Source organism: Schistocerca serialis, chromosome 7 (genome assembly GCF_023864345.2).
Source record: "Schistocerca serialis cubense isolate TAMUIC-IGC-003099 chromosome 7, iqSchSeri2.2, whole genome shotgun sequence".
In the NCBI taxonomy this organism is placed as follows: Eukaryota; Metazoa; Arthropoda; class Insecta; order Orthoptera; family Acrididae; genus Schistocerca; species Schistocerca serialis.
The window spans coordinates 135,389,361-135,413,517 of record NC_064644.1 but is presented as its reverse complement, the minus strand read 5'-3'; the positions used below and the strand labels follow the sequence as shown (position 1 = coordinate 135,413,517).

At 43.4% G+C, this 24,157-nt stretch overlaps 1 protein-coding gene across 1 annotated transcript in view; it reads left to right on the top strand.

The window, feature by feature from the left end:
* The window catches only part of LOC126412579 (calcium/calmodulin-dependent protein kinase type IV-like), a 586,558-nt gene that overhangs the window by 496,329 nt on the left and 66,072 nt on the right, over positions 1-24,157 (top strand). The window contains exon 5 of the mRNA XM_050082230.1: positions 12,046-12,201. Within this exon, the coding sequence (XP_049938187.1) occupies positions 12,046-12,201 (156 nt within the window). The remainder of the gene's footprint in view (positions 1-12,045; positions 12,202-24,157) is intronic.

Here is a 24,157-nt window from a genome sequence, read left to right as displayed (position 1 = left end):
TATGACTAGAGCTCCTGCATCTAGAAATTTCTTATTTAAATTTTTTACTGTGGTAAGTTCTGGTATTTTAGAAGTATTTGCATTTAGTGGAAACTTAAAGCCGGAGCAATTTAATTAACATTTTCAGTGAATTCAGTAACCGAAACTACAATGAATTTGTTTTGTTAAAGGACTTTCCATAGCAAATTTTACATTTTTGAAAACACTTTACCTTTTGACACTGCTTTCATTCTTGCAGCATTTTCGTATACTTCCTATTTTTACACTCTGATACAATTTTTTCGATTTTTGTTTTCTTCCGCTTTCGATGCCTTCGCATGTTTATTCAAATTACATGTTTAATTTTGAGTTGTTTAATGGAATGTGCTAGAGAACTACACGCGTCATAGGTGAAATTTCATTGGCGAAGTATTTGGATTGCCAGAAACCTTTCAATCTGACAGATGCGTGTACGTGGCATTTGTTTATATACCAGGATTCGTCATACTACTATATTGCAGGTCCATTGTGGGGCCTTGCTTTCATGTTTGCGGAATATAAGTAATCATTTCAATGCGAGTTAGTATTATTGAATGTTGAATGATTCCCCACTGGTAGGCGGAGATCTTGCCGTTTTATATATCACAGTTAATGTCTTCGCGCTTGTCACCAATACGTCATGTAATCGACGTCTGTTCTATTTCTCGCAGACACTATATCTAACGTCATGTTGGCACTGACTGTGCTAAAATATTAGCATTTCACGTTTTGGTGGCTTTCAGTGAAGAGCTGTACAAACAATTGATTTCTTAGCAAGCTTGCAACTGTTTTGCATTTTGTTTATGATGAACAATGCCCCTAAAGTTGAGCGCCACCACCCACGCTGACATTTTGTGAAGTTATTGCGAACTGTCGGTAAAATGGAGTCTGTTCCGGGGAAATTGACTGGCGGAGGCAGGAAATTTGGACTTAATGCAGTTACTGAAAATCGTTTTCTGCCCGACCTTTTATCAGTTCTACTAGCGTTCTACCGTGCTTTCAGTTGTGATTTCGACTTCTGCTAACAGTTTACTACCGGTCGACAAAATGGAGTCTGTACCGAGAAAACTGATTGGAGAAGACAGGTAATTTGAGTTTAATGCAGTGTTCTGTTGTCTTTCTGCCTTGGTTTCCCTTCTGATTTCTACTTTCATGACCGCTGCGAACAGGTTACGTCTGCAGCAAGACGTGCTAATGTCTCACTTCTGTACCTGTGAAGAATGTTATCTGGCTGTCGTGATACCCGTTGAAATATAAAATGTACTAAAATGGAAAAAAATATTACATACGACGAAATTTGGTCCTTCTAGACGGGAAGTTCGGCATCCAGCTATTTTTTTCTGCCTCTATTTACCTGTCGAGAGTTTGCAATATAGACTTCAGCTGCAGGTCATTTAAATTATACACTCGGTCCGAGATCATCTTTCAAGTCTTCCTCGCATTCCACAGTTGATAGCAAGCCGAAGAAACAGACATTTGGCATGCTTCATAGTCTATGTCTGCTAACAGTGAGGAACTGTAATACGACAGATCTTTCTGTCTTTTTTTAATAGATGGTTTGTGTCTCACTATATCATGTGATTTCGAGCAGTTATGACAGTTCGATGATTTCAGTTACTCAACGATTTTGCATAGACTTCGCTTTCGTAAGTGCCACGAAGAAAACTCCGAGAAGATCCGCTCCGTATTCGTCACGATGGATCACGGACACCTAACCACGCAACGCTTGGTTTATATCGAGACGCGGGACAGAATGCACGCAAGTACTGGAATCCAGGTATGCTATCCTCGTTTTCTGTTCCTCATTGGGTACCTGTAAGTTTCGAAGAGTGAGGGTTTCCAGCAATCAAGGCATATGTCACGATAGGCTGGAGTTGTTCTGTATCATTAGTCCGTTGAAAACCTCAAGCATACCTGCAGTGAATTTTTATCGTACATGCGTAGAATAAAATGCAGTTGGTTATAAATAAACTTTCGCTACTTGATGGTCCCCAGTGAGAAACGACTGATCGTACGACAATGAAACTTTGTAGAAAGGACATACGGAAGAGAAGTTCCGCATAAACCATTGAAAGAAAAATATATTAATTTCCATATGAGAGAGTAACATTTGTTAATTGGATACCATGTTTAGGTTCCAAGCCACAAACGTTTCTCAATGTGGCAACCATTGGGATCCACGACAGACTGGAACCGCACTAGAGATTGGTCTACTGCTGCCCCAAACACTGAAGGATGACGGAATGTTCTGGTGTAGTGACACAATTCGTGCACTACTAGAAGATCGCTCATTGCGTCCAGCATTCTCAGCCAGGGCTGAGGCTCAATTGGGCTTCGGCCTCTCCTAGAAGCAATTCCCAAATAGCGAGTTAATTTGGACTTGCGAATCATGTTCTTCAATCCCGGTACGGAAAGAGGACCTTTCCGTATTCCTTTCATGCTTCGGTACTCGCAAACAGCAGCAAGACTATTGCTGTTGTTTTGACAAAACAGCTTTGCGACTAAAACCCTGCACACATTGTCCAGACCCAAGCTGACTGTTTGAACTGTAACGTACACCGATGTTTCTTTCAACCGTACGTCGTCGTACCAGTACCGGCGCCTCACGGCAAGTTAAAACACTAACACTACTAACGACGCAAATCCTGCAGCCCACAGTCTGAACATCATTCCTATAAGTTGGGTAAATACGATAAATAATTTTCCGCTGAAGCAGCGGTAGTTTACTTACAACTATCCTGTCTGCTTTGTGAAATAATATAATTATTTTCCGTTAGTAACACCTGCTTTGTGCAATATGTAATTTGTTGTAAATTGCATTTTTGTTTATGTAGTAATACCAGGTTGCTCACTAGAATTTTTCAGTTGAACAATTTTAGCAGTCGAGGAACACTGCCTTTGACCAGGACTCAAATAAACACTTGTGAAACGGCCACAGAGGATGTCAATCGTAAATGATCGACACTGTGCTTTTATTTGTGCAAGAACTGCAAGAGAGATGCATTATCCGAAGCAGGCAGCTCTATTTATCGGCATTCAGAATTGATAGGAGCGGCTATCGTCGAGTGACTTTTGGAGTTGGAGAACTAAAAACGTTTTGTTGATGAAGAAATGTACCACGAAGTCGAAGCTGAAGGGGTTGAGATATAAGCCGTCGAGACTAGTGAATCATAATCGTTTCTGAAATTTCCGCATCGCGTTCAAGCTGTGCTTCGTTAGTGCCGAGTGAGAATTCGTATGAACGGTAATAAAGCAATATAACTACGGAGGAATGCCCCTTGAAGTTAAAAGCAATAGCGTTGGCCAGGTGCACTGCAAACAGAGCAAAAGAAAGGGGGCAACAACGGCCCTGTAAAGATAGGATTTAACACTGTCGAATCTCGTCATCGTAAAGCGAATGAGACAATGACCATGCTCAAGCAATGGGCTGGAGGTGCATCGCTTGAATATACGACCAGTACGGAATTGGTACATCACTAAATTGTTCATCGGCATGTCACGAAATACGTCTCACACGAGAAGGTAGAAAATATCGAAGATCCACAGAAATATCCAGCACGCAGACAGCGTCACATTTTCACATTACTAGTTTCAATTGTGATTATGAGGACAACACCGACCAAGAAGGATGCGAGAATCAGACGAACATCCAGCGCACGTTATTTCATGAAGGACAAAAAAAATTAACCTTTGTCGCAGTCGTTAGTACACATAAAATCACTCATCCGTATACGGCACAATACCCCATCACAGCATCTGGAAAATTCTTGTTTACAAGAAACTGCTGGTAAATTTTGTTTTCGCCTTATATAAGAGGCCAACCCTTGCACATCATTACGTGTATCGTGAATTTTATCTATGAAACAAATGGCCATCTAACTACAAACAATGATCGATCCTAACTGTTCCTCTACTGTACGCAGTACAGAATATCGTGAAACATGTTGCTATCATCCTGCAGCCCTTTCTTACGCGTAATAAGGGTGCCCCACCCTAACCAGAAACACTCCCCCCTTCCCTCCCTTACTGTAACACCACCTCCTTCGTAATTTAGGGTTCACACTATACATGATGACAACGTTATCCAAGGATTCGCCAAATGCAAAGGCTTCGATCGGACCATGGGACTGTCACAGGGTACAGCGTGATTCATCACTCCAAACCACCGTTTCTTACACCACCTGAAGCATCGCTTAGCATTGACTACATAAATGCTTATCACTAGCTGTTCGACAGTTGTACCCCGTTCTTTTGAAGTTGCTACGCACATTCACTGCTGTCAGCACTTGGAAACTCACGAGTGCTTGACTCAGCTGATTTCATGCTATTTTCTACAGACACACTCCGCTATGTTGGCCAGTCCCCGCCCGTCATTACATAAAGTCTCTCTGCTCTTGATCTAGCTTGGTTGTCCCTTCTCGTTTTCACTTGGTAACGACACGGTGCAACACAATTACAGTGTCAGTTTCTCGAAACCCCGTAATTACCTCCCATTGCGACGCGAACGTTTGAAATTTTAGTCAAAGGTGCGTACAACCTGTTTCTGTAATGGTGCAAAAGTGTGACACTGTGCAACGTCACCCTCGGACTCGAAGACGCTTCAACAGCAAGGTGTAGACACATGCGAAAGAAAAAGGGCCAGAGCTCCGAAGTTCAAGGTGGCCTAATGACGTCGCAATGGCATCAAACTTCACGACAATTCTGCACAGCGTCACCGCACACCTGTCACAGTATAGGAAGGTTGTCAAACCCCCTCTTACCCACATTTCACCCGTACTTCCAACGCCTCTGCGCTGGAGGTCAGAACCGCGACGACCAACGTTGAAATCACGCGTTTTTCTTATAGGTGACCGAGAAAAACATTTCAGACTCAACGCCTCTTAAAATCGACACGAAAAGGCCTCATGGGGTGGCAGGAAGGAGTCAATGAAACCATCCTTTCCTTGAGGCGTCCTTGTTCCCCTAAGACACTGCTGACACCCCCAGACGGAGAACGGCGGAAACATCCGGGAGTGTCAAAAGTGTCAAATTTTGTCGAGAATGTAATCCTATTGCTCATCATGCTGCAAGCTGTTGTTTTCCCCCGCGAAATGAGTAGGAATCAACGCCCTTAGGAAATGGTGATTTCATTGACGTCCTTTCTGCTACATCACAAAGCCTCTTCGCGTCGATTCTGAGAGGCTTTGAGTCTGAAATGTTTTCCTCGGCCACCAAGAACAAGACCGTGTGATTTCAGTGTTGGTCGTCGCAGTTTTCCTTCTTTCGCAGAGATGTCGAAAGAGGGGTTGATGCGTGGGTAAGAGGGGATGTGATAACCTTCCTATCGTGTGACAGGTCCACGGTGGAACTGGAAGAATTGTGGTGACATTTTGTGCCAATATGACATAGTTCACCCACCTTACACTTCGCCTGAACTTCCGAGTTTTGGTCCTTTTTCCGCATTTGTAGACACCTCGCTGTTTGAAGCGTCGCCAGTCCGCGAGTGACGTCACAGGACGCCACACGTTTGCACCATTAGAGAGGAATGTTGTAGGCACGTTTGAGCCATATTTTAAACTTTTGCATCGCAGTTGGAAATAATTACATTGTTTCGAAAAAGTGATCCTTTAATAATGTTGTGCAATGTGCATCTCCAAATGTCGACTTGGGAGCTTAAGATGAGTTGGAATGTTCTTGGTGTATTTATTATTCAGGTGACATCAAATGTCTACTCCACGTTGGAAGTCGCTGTGCTCCCCTGACCGACCCTTTGTCCTCTTACTGTTTCTCTGCTGATAACACGTTTCTCCCGGCCCCATTTTATACTGGATGACTATAATTATACCGACGGTGTTCGGAATGCGGCAGTGCTGGTTGTATACATCCCAGGAATACTTGTGAAGTACGTCGAAAAAAAACAATAGTTCCACTTCCCGCCACTAGGCGAGAAAAAGCGCTGTAAGCAGTCAGAATGTGAAATGTTTCCTGTTTTGATGTCAGTATGCTGTTCGTCGCTTGGTAACGTTTGTTGATTTCTTTTGTGAAGTGACTGTTGGTATAAAGGATTAAGAAGGTTGATGTTTTCCGTCGAAATGCAATGGTTATTCGGAAAAAAGATCGTGCACTGCTGGCAAAGTTGTTTTATCAGAACGGCAGTAATAGCAGCGCTGCATTGTGGGAATATCGTCGACAGAAACAGCTGCAAAGTGGCCCCGCCTCAATAAATCGGCTAAAGAAGATGATCAAGAAATCTGAAGAAACGGGTTAATTAGGTAGTGCAGCAGGAAGAGGGCGGTGGCCCATTCCCATGGTAGTTGTTGATGAAGTTGCTGTAGCTGTAGGCGAACGTGCAGCACGCGCCTCATACTCTGCAGCCAGTGCTCGAGCTGGAGATTCTTGGAGATTCCCTCCCCCATGGTCAAATGTTCAACACATTTTATGGCGCATTTTACAGTGCTATCTGAGATTCAGAATGTGCACAAAATGAAGATACAGGGGGTAGGCAAAATAATGTGAACACGTGTACTTACTTGGGAGTGGTTTATTGATAAGGGATTGGACCCCCATTTGCCTGTAATACAGCTGCGATTCTTCTTGGAATATTGGCATATAACGATTGTATAGTCTCCAATGGAATGCTATGCCACTCTTCAATCAGAACCTCTTCTAACGCCTGTAGTGACGAGTGAGGCGGAAATCTGCTCTGGATTCTGCCCTCCAATACTGCCCCTAACACTTTGACGGTGTTCAAATCCAGGGACTGTTCTGGCCAGGAAAGACGCAGCAGTTCAGTTTCAGGCTCCTCATACCACGATTGTGGTGCATTATCATCCTGAAATATGGCTTCATTTTTGGGGAACAATATTTGAATCATGGGGTGCACTTGATCACCTAAAGTGTTCACATAATCGTTGGCTGTAACACGGCTTTTGAGAGTAATGATGGGACCAGCAGAATACCGTGATATGACTGCCCACACCATCACACATCCACCTCCATGCTTAAACATTGGAATCAGGCAATCAGGATTGTAGGCTTCTTTTGACACTCTATAGACGTAAATCCAGCCCGATGTTGGAAATATCGAGAACGTTGACTCGTCGGACCATATGACGTGTTTCCACTGATCAGCCGCCCAGGATTTATGCTCCTGACACCATGTTTTACGCTTTTTAGAGTTGGTTGTTGTCACTAATCGTTTCGGTATAGCAGCTCGTCTATGAATATTCGCTGTGTGGCGTTGTCGGCGGACAGTGTAGATTGATGCAGGGTCTCGAAGATGGCTATTGAGCTCTGCTGTCACTTTAGCCACCATAGTTCTGTGTTGTTTAGACGCAATTCATGTTAGCGCACGACGATCTCTGTCACTTAGTTTTGATTTGCGCCCACTATTACGTTTACATGATGATGTCTTTCCATGTTTTGTGTAGGCTGTCATGACTGTTGATACAGTTGCTCTTGAAACATCCAAAAAGTTGGCTGTCTTTGTTACTGATGCTCCAGCTAATCGGGCCCTACAATCTGCCCTCTTTGGAACTCTGTTCGGTCTTTCATTGTTCTTCGCCCTCGGGCTATGAATGCAGATACGAAGTATGCACTATTCATGAACAACCTGCGCTGATGCCTAGACCGTACTGGACACGCACAGTCCAACGTGATACGTGCCTTACTTGCGTTGTTGATTGTCAAACGAAACCATCCCATTGCTACCACTAATCACATTATTTTGCCTGTCCCCTGTATGCTACAACGTTGTGACTTCGCCCTTCATTTTTTGGCATGCTTGGAAGTGGATGTCATGTGTCTGGGGAATATTCTTTGGACGGACGAGACACATTTTACTCTGCATAGTGCAGTGAATGCACAGAACTATACTACTCCGCTACATGTTGTGAAGGGACATCCATTGCACTCAGCTTATGTGACTCTGTTGTATGGTTTCACATGCTCCTCCATTTTCGGTCCGTTCTTCTTTGAGGAGATGACACCTCACAGACCAGTTAGGTTTAGAATGACATCTGCACATTGTAAGAACCACTTTGCGCAACACGTGATTCTACACTACTGGCCATTAAAATTGCAACACCAGGAAGATGACGTGCTACAGACGCGAAATTTAACCGACAGGAACAAGATGTTGTGATATGCAAATTATTAACTTTTCACAGCATTGACACAAGGTTAGCGCCGGTGGCGACACCTACAACGTGCTGACATGAGGAAAGTTTCCAATGATTTCTCATACACAGCGTTGCCTGGTGAAACGTTGTTGTGATGCCTCGTGTAAGGAGGAGAAATGCGTACCATCACGTTTCCGACATTGATAAAGGTCAGATTGTAGCCTATCGCAATTGCGGTTTATCGTATCGCAACATTGCTCCTCGCGTTGGTCGAGATCCAATGACTGTTAGCAGAATATGGAATCGGTGGGGTCAGGAGGGTAATAGGGAACGCGGTGCTGGATCCCAACGGCCTCGAATCACTAGTAGTCGAGATGACAGGCATCTTATCCGCATGGCTGTAACGGATCGTGCAGCCACGTCTCGATCCAGGAGTCAACGGATGGGGACGTTTGCAAGACAACAACCATCTGCACGAACAGTTCGACGACGTTTTGCAGCAGCGCGGAGTATCAGCTCGGAGACCATGGCTGAGGTTACCCTTGACGCTGCATCACAGGCAGGAGCGCCTGCGATGGTGTACTTGACGACGAACCTGGGTGCACGAATGGCAAAACGTCATTTTTTCGGATGAATTCAGGTTCTGTTTACAGCATCATGATGGTAGCATCCATGTTTGGTGACATCGCGGTGAACGCACATTGGAAACGTGTATTCGTCATCGCCATACTGGCGTATCACCCGGCGTGATGGTATTGGGTGTCATTGGTTACACGTCTCGGTCACCTCTTGTTCGCATTGACGGCACTTTGAACAGTGGACGTTACATTTCAGATGTGTTACGACCCGTGGCTCTACCCCGATCCCTGCGAAACGCTAGATTTCAGCAGGATAATGCACGACCGCATGTTGCAGGTCCTGAACGGGCCTTTCTGGATACAGAAAATGTTCGACTGCTGCCCTGGCCAGCACATTCTCCAGATCTCTCTCCAATTGAAAACGTCAGGTCAATGGTGGCCGAGCAACTGGCTCGTCACAATACACCAGCCACTATTCTTGATGAACTGCGGTATCGTGTTGAAGCTGCACGGGCAGCTATACCTGTACACGCCATCCAAGCTCTGTTTGACTCAATGCCCACACGTATCAAGGTCGTTATTACGACCAGAGGTGGTTGTTCTGGGTACTGATTTCTCAGGATCTATGTACCCAAATTGCGCGAAAATGTAATCACATGTCAGTTCTAGTATAATATATTTGTCCAATGAATACCCATTTATGATATGCATTTCTTCTTGGTGGAGCAATTTTAATGGCCAGTAGTGTAGTTGTGCAAGAATGCAACTGTAGCCACGCCACTATTTTCAGGAACGATGGGGCAACACCACATGTCACTTGCCAGGTGAAATATTTACTTTGAGAGACCTTCAGTAACAAACTCATCATCTCTTGGCAATTTCAAGATGTGTGGCCTTCCAGATACTCCGACGTAAATCCACGTGACGCCTATTTGTGCGAATATCTGAAAGATTGTCTCTATCACGGATGTATCCAGACTCTCCCTAATATGAAGGATAGCATACGATGACGTATCACTCTGCTTACGCTGGATATGCTGCGAGCAACTGTCGACCGTGCCATGTTATGGATACAGAATGTCGCTCAGTGGCGAGACCGTATTCAGCACCTGTTGTAACTTGTGACCATATTCTACTAACCGTACCAGAACCACCATTATCAAGTGGTTCATCGTTCCTCACCTTTTGCTGCATCCACATCATATTCTCTCTGCTTACAGCGCTTTATTTTCACCTGGTGATAGGAAGTGGAACTATTATTTTTTCAGGATACTCTGTGAGCGCACCGATTAATGAGCGTACCTAAAGCCCGTATTACACGATGCGCCTAAACCGTAGATCTATGCACCAGCGCCCCAAGCGTGCATATCTGTAACTACAGGCTGGTTCATGTAGACCTATTACACCATCCATGCGGAATATACCTGGCGCGCATGCGTAGTAGACAGTGATAACGCTCGAAAAGCAAACAGAACTGTCTGATCTCTCGTAAAGTCGTTCGAACTACAGCACGAAACACAAGGGCGTCCATGTGACATATTGGGGTGTCATCCGTTGTTATTATATATGTAGCTCAAGGTTCCAATTTCATAATAAGATGTTTATTATTATTTATTACGTAATTGTTTTTCTCGTATGTAGGTTGCTACTGTTCTAAATTTGAGACTCAACAGTTAGCTTTATATTACGGCACTCGGTTACACAGGTATGTGTATTATACAGCATTTTGCACATGGAGGACCCATTTGTTTTCGGAGCTATTGCCCTGGTAGTGACAGTATATCTTCTGATTAGGGCAGAACGACGACGAAAACAAAAAGCCAGGCGTTGTTGAGTTCGATCCTCGCTGAAAAGAAGGGAGAAAGGCAAGGGATTACATTCAATACTTATAAAAGAACTGAAGCTCGAAGATCCGCATAAATTTCGGAGCTTCGTGAGGATGGACACGGCCTGTTTGGCCTGTTTCGAGAAGCTGCTGTCTGTGATAGGAGATGGAATTAGCAAGTGTGACACAGTCATGAGGGAGGCTGTCTCACATTCTTGAAAGTAATAATTACATCATATGTTTATACGTTTTGTGATTATACCAGCCTAGATCACGAATAAAGCACTGGTAAATGCTTCGTTACGTTGCAGGCTGGATGTACCAAATGGTTCGAATGGCTCTGAGCACTATGGGACTCAACTTCTGAGGTCATCAGTCCCCTAGAACTTAGAACTACTTAAACCTAACTAACCTAAGGACATCACACACATCCATGCCCGAGGTAGGATTCGAACCTGCGACCGTAGCGGTCGCGCGGTTCCAGACTGTAGCGCCTAGAACCGCTCGGCCACAACATGCCGGCGGCTGGATGTACCATTACGTTTCCTGGCGACTGGTGAATCTTTTAAGACTCTAGCTTTTAGCCACAGAATAGCACAGCCCACCATTTCGAAAATTGTTGTGGATATATGCACTGCAATTTGCAACACTTTAAAGGACTCATACTTAAAGGTGTACTTGTGTTATTTTTCCAAGTTTTGCACTCCTCGTCTGTCGCACTGGGCCACACTGCAAGGACTTTCTCGCTTTCACTGCCAGTTTCTCTTTTCTGGCATGCTGAAATCAAGCAAGAGATGCAATCAAATCAAACCTGAACTTTCGTAAACTAAGACATTACGATGCAAATCGAAAATCACCGTATAACGTTATATGCATGTTACTCAGAAAGGGACAATTACCAACTACCTTATTATATGATACAGTGGGTTATACATACACCTTTCGTCGCTGTATGCCTGATTTAAGACGCTTAACGCCTCTTCGCTCCATTTAATTTCTAGAATACGAAGCTATCAATAGAAAAACTCCTTTCACAAACAGCTAGTATAAAACAGTCTACAGCAAAAAAAGGTTATTTTCTGGATTTATGAAACCTGCTTACTGAAAAAAAATGTGGAAGAGCCCCAACGCGAAAAATCCCGAACACGAAAATCTGAAATTAGCCACTAGCCGCCTAACAATAACCAAACAACAAACAGAACACACTGTGGTACAACCTTCTGCGCATGCGCGAGCTATCGGTGCCTACTGCGCATGCGCCGATTGACGGCGGTTTAGAACTGCTCTCTATTCGGGCGTGCGGATAATGTGTCTACTAATTTTCGTAGTTTCACCCATTATACCGCTAGATGTCTATCGCCCTAGACCAGTACCGTTCGCGGCGGATCGTCGTATAATGCCCACTTAAGATGTTTCAGCGCCTTGGAAGACCGTCAGTTTAATTATAACCATCCCGTACTTGCGGGTCGCCCGCTCTTGACGCTTAGCGGCGAGTTTCGCACGATATAGTGGGATGACGTTGCAGGTGCAGGTACGCGACGTGTTGGAGACCGAGTCGGAGGTGCAGCTGGTGGCGGAGCTGATGTCCGGCGGCGAACTTCTGGAGCGGCTGGCCGGCCGTGGCCACTACAGCGAGCGAGACGCCGCAGCCGCCGTGCGCCAGTTGCTGTCGGCCCTGCAGGTAATCGCTCTGTCTGTGTAAATGTGGTTCCTGAAAAGGGGCAGCAGCCTTTTCAGTAGTTGCAGGGGCAACAGTCTGGATGATTGACTGATCTGGCCTTGTAACATTAACCAAAACGGCCTTGCTGTGCTGGTACTGCGAATGGCTGAAAGCAAGGGGAAGCTACAGCCGTAATTTTTCCCGAGGACATGCAGCTTTACTGTATGATTAAATGATGATGGAGTCCTCTTGGGTAAAATATTCCGGAGGTAAAATAGTCCCCCATTCGGATCTCCAGGCGGGGACTACTCAAGAGAACGTCATTATCAGGAGAAAGAAAACTGGCATTCTACGGATCGGAGCGTGGAATGTCAGATCCCTTAATCGGGCAGGTAGGTTAGAAAATTTAAAAAGGGAAATGGATAGGTTAAAGTTAGATATAGTGGGAATTAGTGAAGTTCGGTGGCAGGAGGAACAAGACTTTTGGTCAGGTGATTACAGGGTTATAAATACAAAATCAAATAGGGGTAATGCAGGAGTAGGTCTAATAATGAATAAAAAAATAGGAGTGCGGGTTAGCTATTACAAACAGCATAGTGAACGCATTATTGTGGCCAAGATAGACACAAAGCCCATGCCTACTACAGTAGTACCAGTTTATATGCCAACTAGCTCTGCAGATGATGAAGAAATAGATGAAATGTATGACGAGATAAAAGAAATTATTCAGGTAGTGAAGGGAGACGAAAATTTAATAGACATGGGTGACTGGAATTCGTCAGTAGGAAAAGGGAGAGAAGGAAACATAGTAGGTGAATATGGATTGGGGGGAAGGAATGAGAGAGGAAGCCGCCTTGTAGAATTTTGCACAGAGCATAACTTAATCATAGCTAACACTTGGTTCAAGAATCATAAAAGAAGGTTGTATACCTGGAAGAATCCTGGAGATGCTAAAAGGTATCAGATAGATTATATAATGGTAAGACAGAGATTTAGGAACCAGGTTTTAAATTGTAAGACATTTCCTGGGGCAGATGTGGATTCTGACCACAATCTATTGGTTATGAACTGCAGATTGAAACTGAAGAAACTGCAAAAAGGTGGGAATTTAAGGAGATGGGACCTGGATAAACTGAATAAACCAGAGGATGTAGAGAGTTTCAGGGAGAGCATAAGGGAACAATTGACAGGAATGGGGGAAAGAAATACAGTAGAAGAAGAATGGGTAGCTCTGAGGGATGAAGTAGTGAAGGCAGCAGACGATCAAGTAGGTAAAAAGACGAGGGCTAATAGAAATCCTTGGGTAACAGAAGAAATATTGAATTTAATTGATGAAAGGAGAAAATATAAAAATGCAGTAAATGAAGCAGGCAAACAGGAATACAAACGTCTCAAAAATTATATCGACAGGAAGTGCAAAATGGCTAAGCAGGGATGGCTAGAGGACAAATGTAAGGATGTAGAGGCTTGTCTCACTAGGGGTAAGATAGAAACTGCCTACAGGAAAATTAAAGAGACCTTTGGAGAGAAGAGAACCACGTGTATGAATATCAAGAGCTCAGATGGAAACCCAGTTATAAGCAAAGAAGGGAAGGCAGAAAGGTGGAAGGAGTATATAGAGGGTTTATACAAGGGCGATGTACTTGAGGACAATATTATGGAAATGGAAGTGGATGTAGATGAAGACGAAATGGGAGATAAGATACTGCGTGAAGAGTTTGACAGAGCACTGGAAGACCTGAGTCGAAACAAGGCCCCGGGAGTAGACAACATTCCATTAGAACTACTGATGGCCTCGAGAGAGCCAGTCCTGACAAAACTCTACCATCTGGTGAGCAAGATGTATGAGACAGGCGAAATACCCTCAGACTTCAAGAAGAATATAATAATTCCAATCCCAAAGAAAGCAGGTGTTGACAGATGTGAAAATTACCTAACTATCAGTTTAATAAGTCACACCTGCAAAATACTAACGCGAATTCTTTACAGACGAATGGAAAAACTGGTAGAAGCCGACCTCGAGGAAGATCAGTTTGGATTCCGTAAAAATGTTGGAACACGTGAGGCAATACTGACCTTACGACTTATCTTAGAAGAAAGGTTAAGAAAAGGCAAACCTACGTTTCTAGCATTTGTAGACTTAGAGAAAGCTTTTGACAATGTTAACTGGAATACTCTCTTTCAAATTCTGAAAGTGGCAGGGGTAAAATACAGGGAGCGAAAGGCTATTTACAATCTGTACAGAAACCAGATGGCAGTTATAAGAGTCGAGGGGCATGAAAGGGAAGCAGTGGTTGGGAAAGGAGTGAGACAGGGTTGTAGCCTTTCCCCGATGTTATTCAGTCTGTATATAGAGCAAGCAGTAAAGGAAACAAAAGAAAAATTCGGAGTAGGTATTAAAATTCATGGAGAAGAAGTACAAACTTTGAGGGTCGCCGATGAGATTGTAATTCTGTCAGAGACAGCAAAGCACTTGGAAGAGCAGTTGAACGGAATGGACAGTGTCTTGAAAGGAGGATTAAGATGAACATCAACAGAAGCAAAACGAGGAGAATGGAATGGAGTCGAATTAAGTCGGGTGATGCTGAGGGAATTAGATTAGGAAACGAGACACTTAAAGTAGTAAATGAGTTTTGCTATTTGTGGAGCAAAATAACTGATGATGGTCGAAGTAGAGAGGATATAAAATGTAGACTGGCAATGGCAAGGAAAGCGTTTCTGAAGAAGAGAAATTTGTTAACATCGAGTATAGATTTAAGTGTCAGGAAGTCGTTTCTGAAAGTATTTGTATGGAGTGTAGCCATGTATGGAAGTGAAACATGGACGATAACTAGTTTGGACAAGAAGAGAATAGAAGCTTTCGAAATGTGGTGCTACAGAAGAATGCTGAAGATAAGGTGGGTAGACCACGCAACTAATGAGGAGGTATTGAATAGGATTGGGGAGAAGAGAAGTTTGTGGCACAACTTGACTAGAAGAAGGGATCGGTTGGTAGGACATGTTTTGAGGCATCGAGGGATCACAAATTTAGCATTGGAGGGCACCGTGGAGGGTATAAATCGTAGAGGGAGACCAAGAGATGAATACACTAAGCAGATTCAGAAGAAGGATGTAGGTTGCAGTAAGTACTGGGAGATGAAGAAGCTTGCACAGGATAGAGTAGCATGGAGAGCTGCATCAAACCAGTCTCAGGACTGAAGATCACAACAACAACTGTGTAAATGAAAGGAAAAGAGCGGGTCGTGCGGTATTGGCGGCTGAGAGATCCCGAAGTCCCGAGGGGTACGTAACTGTAATGAACCCTGTTGTGACCAGACGTTGTGTAATGCGCCACACAAAAAAAAGAAAAAAAAGATTCAAATGGCTACAAGCCTTATGGGACTTAACATCTGAGGTCATCAGTCCCCTAGACTTAGAACTACTTAAGCCTAACTAACCTAAGGACATCACACACATCCACGCCTGAGGCAGGATTCGAACCTGTGACCGTAGCAGCAGCGCGGTTCCGGACTGAAGCGCCTAGAGCCGCTCGGCCACAGCGATCGGCTTAATGAGCCACAGACAGCACACAAACTTGCTCCCATATGGAGAAGGGATCGTTACATGCTACGTCGCTGGTGCAGTTGAAGTCCCATCTAGTAATAGAAAAAACGACAGATTTTAACGACCGATGGGCCAATCGATTGTTTATCTGTTCATTCCTTTTTTCAGTAAGTCATGTCCCGGCATAGTTTCCCTACACCAACCTTTTTTTTTTTCTTTTTGATTCGGTGTTATCTGCGTGGCTTAGCCAGGATCTTAGTGACAATATGAATTCAGTTAGCTTGTTTGTCAACATTTATTCCGGAGATGATAGAAAAGAGCTCCCCTTGATTGGGATTAGTGTTCGGTTGCAACATGTTGGTAATTCTTGTGGAGTTGGTACGACTAATCTGCTGAAGTAGCAAGTTATTGCTTTTAGTCAATTCGTTTATTGTTCTAACCAACACATTTGTTTATCCAAGTATCAGGTTGAACCTCTTAACAGAATGTCAGTTGCATGCAGTAATCACTAGGGAGGACCGTTATCAGAAACGAGTGCCTTCATCGCCACTACTGGCCACTTGGCCTAAATCGTAAACCATGAAAATTTCGAAATAATTCGCTGTCAATCAATGGGCTCTTGGTTGGGTTGGGTTGTTTGGGGGAGGAGACCGGACAGCGAGATCATCGGTCTCATCGGATTAGGGAAGGACAGGGAAGGACATCGGCCGTGCCCTTTCAAAGGAACCATCCCGGCATTTGCCTGGAGCGATTTAGGGAAATCACGGAAAACCTAAATCAGGATGGCTGGACGCGGGATTGAACCGTCGTCCCCCCGAATGCGAGTCCAGTGTGCTAGCCACTGCGACACCTCGCACAGTAATGGGCACTTGCCCTACAGTAAAGGAGACAAGTACGAATCTGTAACTTGTTCCTGCTATTTAATGAAATTCCTCTAACTTAGTTCTTTGAAACAGACAGGAGGTCTCTGTTCAATGCTATCCTAATGAATAGTGAAAACTTCTACTTAACTTGCAGTTGTCACGTGTCCACCAGAATTTATCACGATCTTCTCGTAAATGAACAGTCTATTGCCCCACCAGGTGCTACTGTGCAACGTCAAAGCACTCCGGCTGCACTGATTACTCCCTGAATCTCTACTCTCCTTTAATCTGCCCCTCTCTGACCTTTTTCTCCGTTTTACACATCCTGGGTACACACAGCCCTCTGCAATATCTGTCGTGAACATTCCCTCGGGAACTTTCCTCGACATGTGTTTCTTGAAATGTGAGACTATCATTCTAACTTCCATTATGTGCATCAAAAGGTTGCCACTGACGCCTGTGACCTCGACCCTCATAATCTTAGCGAACCATCAAAAGAATCCTCAGTGAAGTGTTTGGTCGGCCGCTGAGAAACAAAGCTTTTGACTGCGTCGGGACTCGTTATTTCATTCCCCTGAAAGCCTGTGCCCACTTCTAGTTATGATTAATTTCTAACTAAAATTGTAAACATCTCTGATCTTACATGTAATTAAAAATATTAACATTTCCTACAGCCATGGCAAGTCAAATGAAATTAGTCTCTGCAGCCATGTGAGCTATAACGAATGCTTTCCCTCACTCTCTGGATTTGAGTGATTTCATTCACATGTTTCCTCAGCTTTTTCGATTATACATGAACCGTGACTAGCCCCAAAGCTCTAAAAGGGGGAGGGGGGTCGTGGTTAAGAAATGTTACATTGCTACATGGTAAATTTCACTACTCCAAATTTTATTCAACGAGAACCATAGATTTACAGATTATTCACCAGTTTATTTCTATTTTTAGATCTCCATTGGTATGTTACGTACAATATAAGTACAAGATGTCCTGTTTTATAACCTCTAATGACAATTATATTGCTCAAAATATTATTTGAAAGGAATTCATAATCTGTTATACACTAGTTACAAATTATTATAATTAATATAACTCCAAAATGAGAAGGGAGTCTTTTGTTTCGGACACTGTTATTTCAGTCTAAGCAAGACCTTGCTCGGTTTTCCACAGTCACCCAGGGAATCTTCTTCCTTGGTTCAAATGGCTCTGAGCACTATGGGACTCAACTGCTGAGGTCATTAGTCCCCTAGAACTTAGAACTAGTTAAACCTAACTAACCTAAGGACATCACAAACATCCATGCCCGAGGCAGGATTCGAACCTGCGACCGTAGCGGTCTTGCGGTTCCAGACTGCAGCGCCTTTAACCGCACGGCCACTTAGGCCGGCAATCTTCTTCCTGTTACCCCTTTTGTTTATTTGCAGCTTCAAACCCTGTGTCCTACATCATTGTCAGGGGTACAAACAACATTATTTTCTTCAACAAAATCATCCTCTTCGTTAAATTCTCCATTGTGTATGTCTTCATCAGCTTCTTCAAACGAATCATCCAGTAGGTCCATGTTAGGGAGAAAAAAAAAACTCAAAAGCGTCCATATTGTGCCAATTTCAGTAGCAAGAGTTGATATTAGCGCCGAAGATGGTCATTGTCATACAAACTAGTACTTTCCGAACTGTAACTGCTTGATATTTCACCTAAGATGCCACACTAAGGAAAAAATCTAAGCGATAAAACAATTATGTCAACTATTAGAAAACAGGCACGCCATTACTAAAGTCCGTAATATTTACTATAAGAGCACAAGTGTCAGCAAACCCCAGTACTCAGGCAATAAATAAATCAGCCATATGTCAGTTACATCTGTCGGTGTGTTACTAGCTGTCGATGTGGACTTGTTTCTTGACGAAGATTATCGTACACAGTTATTATTATTAGAAATGTTTTACGTACTATGGTGGACTAAAAAGAACAAATTATTTTTGTTCGAATTATGGTATAATTTTCCTGTTGTTTATGCCAGCTAAGCTTGATACTGCTAATTGACCGAAACTAGTACCGAATTGTGGAAAATAAAAGACAACTGAAGTTTTCACCAAGAATTTTAACATTGTTAACAACAATGTTTGCCGTATAGGTACTCAAGAGCATGTGTCGCTCATGTGTCCAGGTTGGTGGGAACGGCGAAAAGATACCAACTCCTATTAAAAATTGTACGGGGGTTTAGTAATCTAGCTCTACAGACTTTTAGAGACAAATGCTCAGTTTTCTGTTATTTGTCCATCTCATCAGTTCTGAGTCGTTTGCACGTGACGAACTGTAGGCGCAGTTTCCTCAAAAGTGGGGCGTTGTTGAGCCAAAATATCTTGGAGTCCTTCATTTTAGCTTGTGCGCAGACGACCTGCCAAATAGAGTCGAATCTGTTGGCCGTGTCTGAGGCCTTCCCCTTGTGGATATTCTTTTGAAACTGCCATGGTTAACCAATAACACATGACGCTCCTAAGGCGCAAACGGTCACAGGAGCATACTGCCGAAATCTCACGAGGAAGCGTGGCAGGATGCTTAAAAAAGGGTAATTTTGCTCCATGGCAGTTCATTATGTATACTCCTTGTATTCTCTCGAGACTGCATTATTTCACCCATTGATTACTACTTCTTTTCTCAGATGAAGGAACCATTGCATAGCAGGCATTTTCAGAATGACAATACGTTTGTTTTCGAAGTGGAATATTTCCTGAACAGCCAAAATGCAGATCAGTACAACATAAGTTTCTGTCGAGTCATCTATCGTTGGGAAAAAATGTGTTGGACTAAAATGTGAATATGTATAGAATTAGACAATCAATATACACCATTGTCACAGCTCGATTTTTTTTTTCGAGGTGGTAACTGAAACTTTACCTTACACCCTGATGATCTCCTTCACAATCTTAATTTTTGTGAATCAGTTGATGGTGATCAGGAATTGTTACCAAGGTCTCATCTTACCCTCCCTAACAATTCAATAGCATTTTACTCTTGCAACCCAATAGGATGTGCGGGTTTCTGTAGCTTACTGGCTTTTGAACCTATGCAGAGCCACCTGTCTGCCTGTGATTACAGACCATCACCCACTATTCTGTCAAGTGACAGGCTACCCTTGTAGGTGGCCTGTGGTGCAGATGCTGTTGTGGATTATATTCGTAGTATGATGCAGCCATTCTTGCACAAGTGCTCTGCACCCTGTTCGATAGACAATGCATTAGAATGCTCTCAGTGACTCTAGCCTTGATGCAAGTAGTTGCTAAACCCCATAGGACACTGTGTGCTAAAATTGCATCCAGGAAGTGTGGTTGGAGGAGCTGTATAATGATCTCAGAGGAACTTCTTGGCCGAACTTTGTGTGGGTGCAAACACAGGGTACATATTCTTAACATTTGATGTACGTTCGCTGGTGCAGTGACTGCTTATAGGCTAGTGATGAGGAGGAGAGGTGAGGAGTGGTATGCATTGTTTCAAAAATAGCCACTTCTGTCTCTTAATGAGGTAATACTTTTTGTAACCAGATAGCACAGGGGCGTCAGAAACTTTAAGGTGTATCTCTTGGAGACATATATACATTCGTCTTCCATGTGCTGGAAACCATTGTTGCTCCACATTTGTTTTAAATTCTTCGGCGTCTCGCCATAGTATGATAGCAGGGGTGCCGACTTGTAAAAAATATTTGGGGGGGGGGGGGGGGGGGGGGGAACTGGGGGTCTTTCCCTGGGAAATTTTCTAAATTTTAGATGAAAAATAGTGAGTTTTAAAGTTTTTTAAGCATTTTAGAGTCATATGATCAACATTAGAACCCCGAAAACTGGACTCTCGATAATTCGACACTCCGGAAACTCGACAAGCTTGACACATTTTTTGACTCTAAAAAAAGAAAACATAAACGTGCATGGCATTTTCGTAAAAAGCTAATTTAATTTACAGTAATAATCATGCTTATAGACTATTACAGAGCAGGGAATATATAGCTCTGAAAAGACTGAAATTATATTTAAATAAATCCTAAACTATCATTAAAAGAATAAAACATAAAATATTGCTGTTGCACAGTAATAGCACTTCGATTAACAAGTGAAATAGCTAATTTAAGCTTACTTTGCATAAGGCTCAGATTTCATTAAATAAAAACAATATCTCAAAGTTAATGCTTTAATACAGTTAATAAAGTTAATACAGTATGCCTAATACTTTCAGTCAAAAAGCATGTAAATAGCGGGTTTCAATTGGGTCTTAGACCCTAAAAATATTTAAGTATTTGAAAATAACTAATACAGTACTATAGTAATACAGTTCTAAACTAGTACTAATATTTCGAAACTGAAAATTTATCATTATGCACGTATCTAATTCTCTATTTTATACAGATTTTTGGTATTGCTCTAAATGCCATTATTAGGGCTAAAGTGCCTTTAGAAACGTGCAAATGTCGACCGTCTGACTGGATTCCTGAATATGAAGTCGTTGATGACTGGTCGGATATCCAAAACATCCCGGTGGGCATGAAGAACAGCCAAGTTGTTCAATCACTTCCGTCCCAGTGTTGATCGGAGATACGACTTCAGACGTCTAAGAGCGCTGAATGACTGTTATGCTGTTGCAGTCGTGATTGGAACTACTTGGAAAAGCTTAATGCACTTCACTGCTTCACATAACATTTCTCCAACTGCAGACTTTTGTGTAATGTACTTTCTTACATCACGCATGGTTTTTTTTTTAAGACCAGTTGTTTTTTATTAGTAACATCGGCTAACATATTCAAGTGTAAGCGCCGTCTCTCAATGTCTAGGTCATTTTTTAAAAACTCAGTTGATTTTTCCAAATTTCCTTCACCTCTGTTTACTAAAAGCAAGCACTCTTGTTCAACAGCAATGATCTGTGTGAGTCCAGTTGAAGCAAACCGCTCAGTAATGTAAGATTGCACCGTTTCACAAACTTCAATGTAAATAGCTTTGTAGTATTCCTTTGGGGTTTTGAAAGTGCGTGGTGAGCTGACTCTGTTGTTTTCATACTTCTTTGGTTTACTTCGATTCCGAAGAAGCAAAGGATCATCAACTTGTGAAGGTTTTTCTTTTAAAAACAATTCCCAAAAGTGTTCAAAACTATCACGCCTTACATTCAATATAAAAAATGAAATCTCTGTTGATGATTAAGGAATCATCGGCATTACGAATACAAAATGACATTTGTTCGTGAATCGAAGACTCACTTATTTCGTGAACCAAAATAGAAAAATGTTCAGGCTTCTTGATTGAAGCCAATAATAGCATCATTTTTTTAAGAAAATTGTAATAGATGTTTAGTGTGGTGTCACCGCCAGACACCACACTTGCTAGGTGGTAGCTTAAATCGGCCGCGGTCCATTTAGTACATGTCGGACCCGCGTGTCGCCACTGTGTGATCACGGACCTAGCGCCACCACAAGGCAGGTCTCGAGATACGATATAGCACTCGCCCCAGTTGTACGGGCGACATTGCTAGCGACAATACGGACGAAGCCTTCCTCTCATTTGCCGAGAGACAGTTAGAATAGCCTTCTGCTGAGTCCATGGCTACGACCTAGCAAGGCGCCATTAGCCTTACCTAGTTTGAGAGTTATCGTATAAATGTCTCAAGAAGAACGTTGTAAACCAACAAAGATTAAAAGTTAAGTATATTCCAAAGCTACGTATTTTCTTTATAGCAGTCATAACGTATCCTGTTCCAGAATTGACGCCAGTCGGCGTGTGTGTACGCGTGCCTTTCTTTCGGCTCCCTTCCCAGTGTGGCGTAGCAAGCTTGTTACGCCACAACATTTAGCATCTGCCTCTTTGCAAGATTTGCAAAACCCTTTTTCGGTAGATGCTTCATATTCTAGCCACGTATATTTGATCAACCAAGACTTCTGAAATGATCTTCCCTTACCGGATTGTCCAAGTTTCGTCTGTGAACGGTTCTCGCCCGAAGGCGACGAATCAATTGATGACACAATAATTGCTGGAGGTTGACTTGAAGTATCATCAACTTCCAGGCGCGCCTTTTTGATAACAGATTTATCCATTGCAAACTTAATTCACAATACACTAAGAGACTAAAGTAAACGAATAAAATATGGTCATACGAAATAGTCCACTAGACACTAAAGTCGGAACACTAAACACGTCTGCAGCATGCACTGAACGAAACTACCCACACTGAATCACTACGTCAGCCTCACTCACTCTCATCTGATGCTTTCCCCTCTCTGGGGAAGTGTTTGGGGGCGTTTGTAGCATTGCGGCTTTTACTCCACTTTGTACTTGTGTGTGTGTTTATTTCTGTGATTTTTGGTTGTCTGTGCGATGTGATGATTGTTCTGTATGTGTCTGGTACTTGCCTAGGGTTGGCGAGATGATTGATATTATGGGGGAGGGAAGAGGATCAGGAATTTGATTTAGGGATTTTCTCTTCGACTTAGTCATTGAAGATCGTCACTGGGCGTTAATGCTTGTCACGGGACATGTCATGCCGACCTAGGGCGTGGATGAGGACGTTTCCTGACCTTGAAGGGCTTTCATAGAAGGCCCTTGCCAGATCTTGGAAGCGCTCTTTTAGGAGTGGGATTTCAACAGCGGCGTGCAGATCGTTAATAGGAAATCTGACGAGCAGGCGCAGTGCCCTCCTGTGGGCGCAGTTCTGCAGCCTCTGGAGTTTGTCCAGGTGCTGCTCGCCGCCTATCCCCAGACAGGGCATGCATACTCCATTACTGGCTGTATCAGGACCTGATATACGTTCACACCCACAGAGCAGGGAAGGGAACTGGTTGAGTTGAGGATTGGTTATAGGATGGGCATTCTGGCACAGACCTTCCTGTGGACCTCGTCTATGTGGGGTTTCCACGTAAGACAAGAGTCCAAGGTTACACCAAGGTACTTGGCGGTTCTGCGCCAGGGGTTAGGTTCCGTTTAGGTGAAGGTGGGGTGGGTGGGGGGGGGGGGGGGACGTTGAGGAGCTCCACGCCTTCCAAGCCTCCGGGTGATCAGCATAGCCTGCGTCTTTTCAGAACTGATGGTAATGCGCCAGCGACAGGCCCTAGTTTCTGTGTCATCTAAAACCCTTCGTAGCCTATGGATGACCAGGTCCTTGTTCGCATTTCATTTGTAGAAGGCTGTCGTCTGCGTACTGCGCTGTGTGCACCAGGGGGGCCGTTGGTGTGTCCGCAGTGTACAGACTGTACCAAACGGGCCCCAGGACCGATCCCTGTGGCACTCCAGCACGAATACGCCTTTTGGTGGAGGTGGCGGTTTCTACTTTGACAGAGAAAGTCATATTCGTGAGATAGCTTTTGATCTGCTTAACTGTGCTCCCAGGGAACCCTTGTGTCTATAACTTGTAGAGTTGCCCTCTATGCCATACTGAGTCGAAGGCTTTGGCTATGTCTAGTAGCACTACCCCACAGTAGCCTCTGTGGCAGAAGCCCTCCGTGGCTGCTTCAACCACTCTCATGATCTGTTATGGGGCAGAGTGATTCTGCCGGAATCCAAATTGGAAATCAGGCAGAAGTTGCACTCTGGTAATATGTTCCTGT